We start from the raw sequence: 12060 nt of genomic DNA, 5'->3' as shown, positions 1-12060 counted from the left end.
CTTTAATGATGTCTATTATGTTGGGTTTATTGTTTCAGTTCACTATGATGATTATTCTGTCAGGTTTCTTTATTTTCCTGCATTTCCAATTTCCTTATTTGTCTTAGAGATCGTTCAGTCCCAATGTAAAATCGTTCGGTCATCTGTAGGACCGTTCGGTCTTCATGCTTTTTAATTTATTTAAATGTTTTCAATTATGTTTTGTTGTATTTAATTTCCAGTTTTAGTTTAATTCTGCTTGCAAAAACNCTTTCAACCCCCCCCCCCCACTTTGTGTTAGACCTAATTCTCGAACCACATTTGGTCCTTGAGAGACGACCTAGGAGTCACTTCCTAGCTATACTGCATTGTTTTATGCTCATTAAATTTTGCATGGGGTGCGACACCCATCAGTGACCACGACAGCGTTTTTCATTTATGAGAGTGGCCACGAACAATAGTGGAGTGCACAATGGAGACCAAACTTTCATGGGAAAACAAGTAACCAATAAAATGGGACAAAACAAAGAGAGAATGAAGACAAAATGAGAATAAATGAGAAGGAGATCTAGGGAGGGAAGTTGCGAGGGAGGTTGTGGGAAAGTTAGGGTTGAAAGAGGAGTGCAACGGTAGCGTGTTATGGTTTATCCTTTAACATGCAACAAACAAAAGATAAAAAAATAGGTGAAAAGTAAAAACATTTTTACTTTGGTATAAATTATTTTAATTAAAGGTTAGATTTTTCATTTTTTAAAGAATTTTAAAAAGTTGGAGGTGGAGGGAGAAATCAATTAAGTGCAGGGAGAACGAATTTTTTTCCACAAAGAAAGATGTGTTTTAAAATATCTTACTATTTCTATGACACTATGTTTAATAAACTACCATAAAACAACACATAATTGGAACATCAATTTCTATTACTAAAATCATTTATCTTTAGTTGAAACAACATTATCAGTATGTGTGTTTTCTTGATAGATGTCACATACAAGACAAACAAATATTGTTTCCACTTACTTGAGATAGTTGGCGTCAGATCTACAGAGTTGACATTCTCAGCCGTTTTTGCATTATTATCAAGTGAACGCTAAAATAATTTCACTTGAGCATTGGAAAGCTTTAGAGGTTTATTGATGACATTTGAGGACAATCCACACGTGATTGTTACTGACAGTGACCTTGTTTTAATGAATGTCATTAACAACGTATTTCTTAAAACTTATCATATGTTATGTCAATTTCACAATATGAAAAATGTGAAAGCCAAATGCAAAATGTTAGTGCATTTTGTTCAGACATGGGATGTGTTGATGGAATCATGGGAAAATGTGATGGACTGTGAGGAGGAGTCATGTTTAATGCTTATGTAGATTGTCTTCAGTATATTTCTACTACATGTCCTTTGTTTTTTTAATATGTTAATTGCACTTGGATAATTTCGTGTAGGGCATATTTCGTTAAGGTGTGGACAAATAGAGTTATGCATTTAAGCAACACAATAAGAAACAGGTAATTATTATTGTTATTTTCTTTACTTATTTATGTTTTATGTGTTATGATATTATTAATGTCATTTATATCAAGGTTGAGTCTACGCATTGAAACCTCAAGAAAGTATTAAGGACTGGGAGACCTATGTTTGTGACTAACAACAACAACAACAACAAAATATATATAAAAAAAATCAAACTATTTATTAACAACCAAACTTTAAGTTGTGTACTAATTCGACCTTGTCATAAGGTAAATGTAACATATTGCGTATAATGAGTCAACAATGATGTGTCCTGTGAATTTCTTGGGAATCCACCTAATTCATCTTCTTGTTTAACAACATTCTCCTACTTAATAACATACTCTTCAATAACATGATGTTCCTTAGTAACATCAACATTACCTTTTTGAGTTCATCCCCTACGAACTGATGTCGAAGGTATTCTCCTTTCATCCTATGATAAACTTTCATCACGATAGGTAGATACATCTCTTGTTCTAGCTATACTTGTGAACCAAAATATATAAAATTACAAAATAAAATAAAAAACCGAAAAAATATAAAAAAAAACAAAAAAAAACAAAATTCATAAAACAACCTAAAAAATTCAAATAACAAAAAAAAGAACAAAAATTAAAAAAAAAAATGAAAACGGATTTCGAATACTAGCAAAGGATTAAATGATTTTCAAACATGCATTCAAAATTTGTTTAGTCCTTTGTCGACATTCAAAATTCATCGGGGCCTTAACTAGCATTCGAAATCCAATTAAGGCTTCACCAGCTTTCGAAAACCGGTTAAGGTCTCATCGAATAATCCGTCGAGGCCTTAATTGGCTTTTGAAAGTTGACAAAGCATTAACCGGATTTTGAATGTCAGTTAAAGTATTTCGATGCTTGCGTTCACATCAACCAAAATGAAAGTGAAATTCAAACCAGCCAAATCAAGTATCAAACAAATTTCAAGCAATTCCTACATGTTTTTCGTGGAGAGGAGTTACCACGACAGTGATTTTCATTAACAAGAGTGATCACACAACAATAGAGTACACAATGAAGACCAAACCAACAAAAAAGAACAAAGCAACCAAGAAAATGAACAAAACAAAGAGAGAACAAAGACAAAATAAGAGAAAAGAAGAAAGAGATCCAAGAAGGAAAACTGCAAGGAAGAGTTAGGATTGAAGGAGTTGAAGAGGGTGCATTGACTACATACTAGGGTTTATCCTTTAAAATGGAAAAAGATAAAAAAAAGAGGTGAAAAGTAAAATCATTTTTACTTTTGTATAAATTATTTTAGTTAAAGGTTTGGAGGTGAAGGGAGAAATCAGTAAAATGCAGAGAGAACGGCTCTTTTTCCACAAAGAAAAGCGTGTTTTAAAATATCTTATTATTTCTAAGACATTATGTTCAATAAACTACCATAAAACAACACAGGAACATCAATTTCTATTACTAATCATTTATCTTTAGTTGAAACTGCACTAAAGATCAGTACGTGTGTTTTAATACAATGACATACTTTATAAAAAACTATATACACAACCTGATAATCTAACACTTCTAATGCAATTAATAAAGGAAAATGTCACAGCCCAATTAATTTTATCTAAGCTTGTAAAGTTAATCCTTAATAACAATCACATTATTTGAATTAATCATTTATTCAAATGTAGCATCCAATATGCAACTTTCTATAATTAAATTGATGATATCTGAATGAATATTTGTAATAAATATATAAAAAGTTTGAGACTTGGAAAAAGAATGCTAATAATAAAAAGAGCATACTAGCAAAAAATAAAAATAAGTAAAAAACATATAATGGGAAAAGGTTGTCATTCGGATAGTAAATAAGAAATCAAAAGTAAAAGTATATTAAAAATATCTAATTATACTTTCCCTAATCTCTGAATCCTTTGCTAAAAACAGCAGATCGGCATGTGCGCAAATATATTGTGTAATACAGTATTCAGAAACCTTTTGCTGCAAAAATACATTGACTGTAACATTATGCATGATGGTAAAACCACAAGGGAAACAAATGACTAAACAAAAATTGTTACCACTACAGTATTCAAAACTTTGCTGCAAAAAAGTGGAGCACCAACCTAGGAATTTCATTCTAAAATTTCTCCCTCCTCTTCATCAGATTTCTCAAATCCCTCTTCTTTCACCAAGGAAAAAAGTTCTTCGTGTGGATGATTATGCACAATAGAGTCATTCTCATCAACATCACTGTCTTCGTCTTCACTATTATGATCGTCATCATTATTTAGGCTAACAATTTTTTTAACAGCTCCCTCGTTCCCACGTTTAGAAACATCTTTTTCAGTGTCAACTTCAGACCCGTTCTCTTTAACCATGACTGATGGATATCTAAGGGGCTTGTCAGGACAATGTTTGAAGAAAGAATTTATTACCATGAACCTGAAAACCTGAAACAGGTGGCTCTTATCTTTACTTATATCTGCACTCAAGAGTTTCTGCAATAAAGTTGGCTTCCTCTTCTTTAACAAAGGGCTTTCTGAAAAGTTGTCAGCAAACTTTTGCCTCTTGCCGAACCGACCTTTTCTGTCTAATTTCTTGTTGAACTTGTTTTGGAACTTTCTTTTGTCACTAAATTTGTTTTTCCCTTCATTTTGAAGACCTCGATTTTCAGAATTCTTAAGGTAGTGTGATGGTATTTCAGCAACTTCGATTCCCAATTCAGCTTGCTTTGCTAAAACCTCCTTAAGCTGCAAAGACAAAATATATACACTGCTAAGGAAATGGAATACCATTTGCTGAGTCCATGAAATATTTATGTCAGCACTTATATCTCCTGCTAAAAAAGACTATTTTCTTAACTTTACATATTGAACATTATTAAATTTTACGACATGATAACATTATATTGGGAAGTATTACATGCTAATAACATCCCTCTAAGTATACCTCTCTTTGTAAGACCTCCCTGTTAATAACCTTGGAGTCCATCGGGCATTCACTGTGCCTCTGCAATTAGTATTCAGGAAGTGATATTTAGAAAATAACATCTGATAAACACGAGCAGTAGATAGATCAGTTTGTTTACAACCTTCTGCAAGTTGTTACAAGGATGATTCTTTTTCCGTGCTTCACGCCATTGTTGGATTTCTTGCTCAGTGTAAGTCACAGAGAAAGATCTAAACATTTAAGAAATGAAATAATAGCAATCATAAACAAAATCAGGATTAGAGTTAAGGTATTTTCAGTATAAAAGAATAAGTTGTGAAATTCGAAGTTTAAGAAAAGTAATTCAATAATGAAAAGACAATAAAAATCTAACAAGAAAGCAGACATAACTTTATACAAATAACACCAAAAGAAAAACTAATTTCATTTAGAAGGTTATCTGGATTTTGGAAGACATTTATTTGGACAAAAATCACTAGTCTGGTACCGAAATCTTGAAAGGTCACAACCTTGTTGATTAAGTATGTTGAAGGAAGGCAGGACATTGTAATTAAATAGAAGCACATGTATTGTCTGACTACCAGACTTATCTTACATTTAAAAACTCAGATGGATCAAATAATACACACAACACATACTTATGTTCATGTTGAATGTAAAAGTTAAAAATACTATACTAGATGTATTCTCTGTTTATCACGCCTCCTTTACAAGAACCAATTTGCAAAATTCCCTCCAACAGAAATTTCTAGACGTAAGTTTTTCCAACTGTTGCACCTTTCTCGACCAGAGGTCCTTTGCAAAAAAGATTCTATTAATCAATTGTTTGGCGCAACATCATATATGATTTCTTTGATTGAGTTGCATCAAAGAATAAATTTTAAGGGATTAATCCTTTTACAAATAATTTAAATTTCATAGGTCTAAAGAAAAAAAATATAAATATATAAAATCAAATTCTAACCCATTCTTTATTGAATAATACTTTTCTCACTAATAATTAAATATTTTACCACTTGCTTTTTAAAATCTTCAAATAAAATTCACTAATAATGATTGGCGAATATATGTGGGTTGAATATCATGATATCCAAACCTGATTCATCAACAAGAATAATTAAAATACTCGAACGCGTACCCATTACCTGTGGACAAGGTTATCAAACTCGAGAGTTTACATAAACTCGTAAGAGTCGAATAAACTCGACTCATAAACTCGGCTCGTAAACTCATAAAAGTTTATTTTAGATAAAAAATATTATATAAATAATATCTTAATTCAAATAAGTCTACAAAATTATATAACTTTAAATAAATAAAATTTATAGATATATTGTTCATAAAAATAAATATTGTAAAACATAAATACTTGGATTATTGTCATTAATTTTGATGTGTTCCATTAAATATATAATAAAAAAAGACCAACAAAACCTGGTTTTTCTTAATTTTCCCCTTTTCCCCTTTCAAGCTCGCAGAATCGCTCCAAACTCGCGATTCTACATCATCCTACCGATTTCACAATCAATTATACCAAGTTTACGCAGAAAACGAGGTCAAGTTAACTCGGAAGCTATGTCTAGGAACGTAAACTCGTAAGAGTTTAAGAGTTAACTCGAGAGTTTGTTAACCATGCCTGTGGATATTCATTACTAGTATTCATTTAGTATCTGTTATGTATTCTATCCACAAATTTCCTCCGGTGTAGATTTATTTGTCATCCCTAATTCTATTGTCTATTTTAGTGGGATGTATTTCTTATCCTAAGAGCTAGGTTAGAAGGCAACATGATAAAATGGTCTACCTTTCTATTCTCACATCACTCCACCAACTCCATTATTATCACTGTCACCATCCCTCCCATTATTGCCTCTGTTACCACTTTCACTACCCTTATTTTGTTGCCACCACCCTACATACATCCCCTATACTACTATCATCATTATCTCCATCATAACAACCACAACCACATTGACATTACCACCATTAGTATACCACCACTTACACCATCGTTACAAAACTTTTGCCATCACTTCCCCTATTGTCACCCACCAAGTTACCATTATCATCATTATCCCTATTTCATTTTCACTATAGCACCTACCACTACATCTTCACTACCATTATTAACAAACCAATTATCATAACCATTGTCATCATCTCATAATTACCATTGGCTTTGCGACCAACACCACTATGATCATCACAATTGCTACCATCTCATTATAATTGTGATCATCACTATTATCATCATTGTCAACACTGTCACCACCATCACTATCACCGTGACCACAAATTATTATTATCCAATTTGTAGTGATGCACAAAAAACATTGGAAAAGATTAATGTTTTCGTATATAGGTTTGCTTTAACTCATTGGTGTTAAATCTCTAGAGTCTATACCCGTAGAAAAATACCAACATGGCTTCCCCAACAACATTTATTAAAGTGGTAAATGAAAATAGAGTCCTTCAATTATCATATTAACATTGATGATAATAGGTTCTAGACCAACACTTTTTTTCTAGTCTTTTAAGGACATGTGTGAGAAAGAGCGAAGTGATACTTATGTGGTTCTCTTCCTCTTCCATTCTTCATCTACAAACTACAACAATTGAGGAAGACTCTTTGATAGGGAATAATGAGGGGAAGAGGCTTTAGGCAGTTATAACCATATTATTAGTATTATTAGTTTGGGTGGGAAATAAAGCTCCTATATAAGAGCTGAGGTGGGTGAGGATATTTTACGTTTTTGGAATTGTTAGAGTGGGTAGACAGGATCACGTTTATCCTGTGGAGAGAGAATTTGGCTCTCTTGGAGGTTGTTACAGTTGTCCAGTGGCTATACTGAATAGAGAATATTCAGATTATACTCTTTTTCTAGTGTATATGTGTGGGTGAGTGCATTGCAGATAGGTTTTCCAATCTAGGAACCTATCAATTTGGTCCAACCTGTCGGATCAGCGAGAGATCGGAGAGAGATGGAGGGAAAATTAAATGCATTGGAAGGAAGATTGGAGGGGAGGATGAACGTGATCAAGGGACGAATGGAGACCTTAGAGACGACGGTGGATGGGTTGAAAGCGGAGACGATGGGTTTACGGCAAAAACTTAGAGAGTTCATGCGAATGTTTGGAGAACGAGGACGAAATACTGAGAGCCATCGGGAGGGAAGTCAAGATTCAGTGAATGAAATCAGAGGAGAACAAAGAGAAGATGACGAAGAAGATACGAGTGGCGCGCAACCAAACTGGGTGAAGAGGGTCGAGTTACCAACCTTTGAAGGAATCGATCCGCTAGGGTGGATTTCTCGCACGGAAAAATTCTTCGAAATCCAGAAGGTGACCGAGAGGGAAAAGCTCCGACTGACGTACGTCTGCATGGAAGGGAGCGCAAGTTACTGGTACCGCTTCTGGAAAGAAAAAACGCAGGTGCAAACATGGGAGGGGTTGCGGGAAGCTCTAATAAGGAGGTTTGGAGGTTGCAACCGAGGAATAGTGTTTGAGAGGCTAGCGGCAGTCAAGCAGAACAACACCGTCGATGAGTATATCCAGGACTTTGAAATGTTGGTGGCGCAGACGAAGGGCGTGTCGGAGGATCAACTCCTGGGATATTTTTTCGCAGGTTTGCAAGGGGCAGTCAGAAGTCAGATCCGTCCGCATAATCCCCGAGATTTATTGTCGGCGATGGAGGTGGCGCGGGACATAGAGGAGGCGAGTCGAGGCGCGAGAACGGCGGGAGGAACCGGAGCCAGGAGCGGCCAGTCATGGGGCGATATCAAGGTGGGACCGGCACAATAGCGAAATCGGAACCAATCAAACAGGGTCCGCAACGTTCGGGGGTAGCAGAAAGTGCGGCGGTGACTCGTCGGGATGGTCCTCAAAGACCGGCGACGTCTGGAGCGGGGAGTAGTACAGTGAGCGACGGCCGCGGACGAGGATCCAGGAACCTGCCTTATCCCGAGTACATCAGAAGGAGGGAAGAGGGGTTGTGTTTCCACTATGGCGGTCCTTTCAGTCCCGGACATCGTTGCCCAAATAAAAGCTTGCGGGTGGTGATCATGGGGAAGACGAAACCGACAGTGACGAAGAGGAAAAGGTAGGAAAGAAGTTGGACATAAACGCATGGAGTTGTCGTTATTCGCGAGTGGGCTCACCCAGCACAAAATTATGAAGCTACAAGGCTGGGTTCGAGGGAAGAAGGTGATGATCCTCATCGACAGTGGCGCTAGCCACAATTACATTGCAACCGAGTTGGTGGAGCAGTTGGTCAATTCTAATATTTCAAATACTTCACAACTTGACAGTATTCACAGCAACTGCATTACTTATTCTACTTCCCAGGGGATTTGTATCATCGGGTCTTGTGGGATTGTCTCTTTCTTATGCGTTGACATTGAAAGAATACCAAGTATTCACAATTACATTGCAACCGAGTTGGTGGAGCAGTTGGTCAATTCTAATATTTCAAATACTTCACAACTTGACAGTATTCACAGCAGTTGCATTACTTATTCTACTTCCCAGGGGATTTGTATCATCGGGTCTTGTGGGATTGTCTCTTTCTTATGCGTTGACATTGAAAGAATCCCAAGTATTCACAATTACATTGCAACTGAGTTGGTGGAGCAGTTGGTCAATTCTAATATTTCAAATACTTCACAACTTGACAGTATTCAAAGCAGCTGCATTACTTATTCTACTTCCTAGGGGATTTGTATCATCGGGTCTTGTGGGATTGTCTCTTCTTATGCGTTGACATTGAAAGAATCCCAAGTATTTTGGAGTAGGATGTATAGCATGATGTCGGACCATATTATCTCTGCTGAAAGAATCAAGCAATTCATTTACATTCCAACTCTTTTCAAGGGCAACATTAAGACCAACTTGGACCCACTAGGCTTCTATGAAGATGATGAAATATGGAAGGCTTTAGAGAAATGTCAGCTAAAGGACACAGTCGGCAAGCTACCAAATCTCTTGGACTCTTCTGTGAGTGACAAAACAGGAACAATTATCAGACTTCAACCTTGAAGACAAGGTTGCACATCAGGCGGTGGGTAATGATAGGGAATAATGAGGGGAAGAGGCTTTATGCAGTTATAACCATATTATTAGTATTATTAGTTTGGGTGGGAAATAAAGCTCCTATATAAGAGCTGAGGTGGGTGAGGATATTTTACGTTTCTGGAATTATTAGAGTGGGTAGACAGGATCACGTTTATCCTGTGGAGAGAGAATTTGGTTCTCTTGGAGGTTGTTACAGCTGTCAAGTGGCTATACTGAATAGAGAATATACAAATTATACTCTTTTTCTAGTGTATACGTGTGGGTGAGTGCATTGCAGATAGGTTTTCCAATCCAGGAACCTATCACTCTTACTAAGAGCTTTAACTACTATGCCAACCCACATGAAATGGGAGTTGGGGAAATTAATCTGCTCAGAGCTCTCAACCCTAGCTTAGTCTTTGAATCATGTGTGTAAAGACCATATCAGAATCCTTGGTTATTATGGCTATTAAGAGAAAACATAAGGTCAACTTCTAAAACTAAATTTAACTACCCAGGGAAATCCTCTTAACACCTTATCACCAATATCAAATACCCATCAATCTATATAAGAACCATTAAAAGGCAAGAAAAGTTACTATGGTTGGACCCTTAATGCCAGATACACCGTAAGAGTGTGTGCACTAAGGTCATCCCAAATAAACTTTTGTTTTCAGAGATGTTCAAAGAATGACCTACAAAGTACAGTTGTGGACACAATAGCGGATCTGTAACATGGCTTGATGGTTACCATTATGTCCATCCAGTATTTTCGGTCTCAGATGTTTTTTAACTACATGCTTCATCTCACAGTTCAAAACTAAAATAGACCGAAATATTTCCCTGTACTACAAACGGGCTTATATGTCAACAATTTTTACATTGCTAACCTTTGGCTAAAATGAATAGTTGATTTCTGCATTTATTGAAGCTAGCTACAGATAAGGGTTATATATAGAGTTGGCTTTATCTATCCCCCATAGGTAGTGACTAATGATAGGTACTGACTAATGACAGTCAAGAAAACTGGACATTTGGACACAGAATCAAAGATAATGTCCAAAACTTCTAACAGAGTGGCAAAAAATTTCTATTAACATTTTTCTACTTTTCGGGTGTACATCATTCTTTTTCAAGTAAATTCTCACATTTTCAAGAAAATATTACATTCAGTTGATATCTACTAGCACCTTTTTTAGGACTCCAGAAACAGCAATGTAAATTAACCTTCAATTTCAGGAAGTAGCAAATAAACTAAAACTATTTAATTAGCATCTCATTGTTACACATTATCATTGACAACTAAGACAATTAAAAAACGACTGCAAATAAGTAATAGACTGGGACCAGATAAAAAAGGATCAGAAAGTGAAGCAGAAGCTACCTTTCTGGTTGCTGCTTAAGTTCCTTTGATCTTAACCTATCCTGTCCTGTCCTCCCACTGTAAGGGCCTGCTGTCATCACAACATTAGCCTAACCATAGAAAATGTTTCATCTGGGAAACAAGGTAGAAAAGTTCAAACCTCTTCCATTATGATCTTTAGGAAACCCAGTTCTCCTCTTTCCATTGTTGACAGCATGAAATTTAGACTTCTGGAATCTAAAGAAACAGGACAGCAATTGTAACGCACAGAAAAAACGTGCAAGTGATCAAGAGTAACAAAGAGAAAAGAAAATAACATACCCTCCTTTAAACCCTCCTCGTTTTGGTCTATTTTTGAAGTTTTTGCTGGGTGATCCATTCCAGTTGGTATTTGGAACATTAGTTTTAATATTGCTATAAGGATTCTCCTGCAGCAATTATTAGGATTTTCAGTAAATATATTACCACAGCATCATTTACAATAGTATTTACAAGTAGTAGAACAATAAATTCTGCTAACACATTGAAAAGACAGAAAACACTGAAGTTTTAAATACCTGCGACTGTGACTTCAAAAATGCAGGAGGTTGAGAGTTACTTGTATGAGCCAAATTAGAATTAAGTGACCCACAAGTATTCCCTTGTAACTGCTGAGATGAGAAAGGCAACTGTGATACCAAAGCATTTGCAGTCACGTTTGGTGGTGCAAGGTTTTTCTCGTTCGGATCAATCTGCAGCCGAACCTGCCCTCCAGGCTCAAAGCCTAACTGTGGACTTGCTGAAAATAAAGAATTCTGAGGGACCATAGCNTGAGGCCGTTGGTTTGGAAACCCAAACATGGGNCAGGNACCAGGATGCATGCCATGAGGAACCCCTTGAGATGGGCTTGGCATTTGTGTAGGTAACTGTTGATTCATATTCTGAACAGGATAAGGGGCACAAAATTGGCCGTTTGGCATACTAATATTCATGAGACGGCTGAAGCATATTCAAAATACTCTGTGCCAACATTTGTCTCTGTANTTGAGACANATTGAGTTGAGCTGCATTCTGCATGACTTGTCCCTGAACAGGATACATTGAATTGCTGTAATTGGGATTGCCACCGCTATTTTGGGGACCTAAACCCCCCACAAGTGGTTGACCCTGTTGATGACCAGGCATACCCATTTGAGGCAGATGCATCTGATTATTTTGCAAGGGAAAATGATTGTGATTTGCAGCATTCATAAAAGGTG

The 12060-nt window shown here is 36.2% G+C and overlaps 1 protein-coding gene across 2 annotated transcripts; it reads right to left on the bottom strand.

Moving 5' to 3' along the window:
* Positions 1-3295: 3295 nt before the first annotated feature.
* Positions 3296-12060, bottom strand: LOC106765134 (the record flags this gene model as incomplete). 2 transcript variants are annotated; one of them, XM_014649641.2, is given in 7 exon segments in its annotated part: positions 3296-4211; positions 4411-4470; positions 4553-4640; positions 10844-10913; positions 10983-11059; positions 11144-11250; positions 11380-12060. In XM_014649641.2, coding segments are annotated over 7 exon segments (1434 nt in total). In that variant the 3' UTR covers positions 3296-3593.

Source organism: Vigna radiata, chromosome 6, assembly GCF_000741045.1.
Source record: "Vigna radiata var. radiata cultivar VC1973A chromosome 6, Vradiata_ver6, whole genome shotgun sequence".
NCBI lineage: Eukaryota > Viridiplantae > Streptophyta > Magnoliopsida > Fabales > Fabaceae > Vigna > Vigna radiata.
Note: the sequence above shows the minus strand (reverse complement) of the source record. Positions and strands in the feature narration are given on the sequence as shown.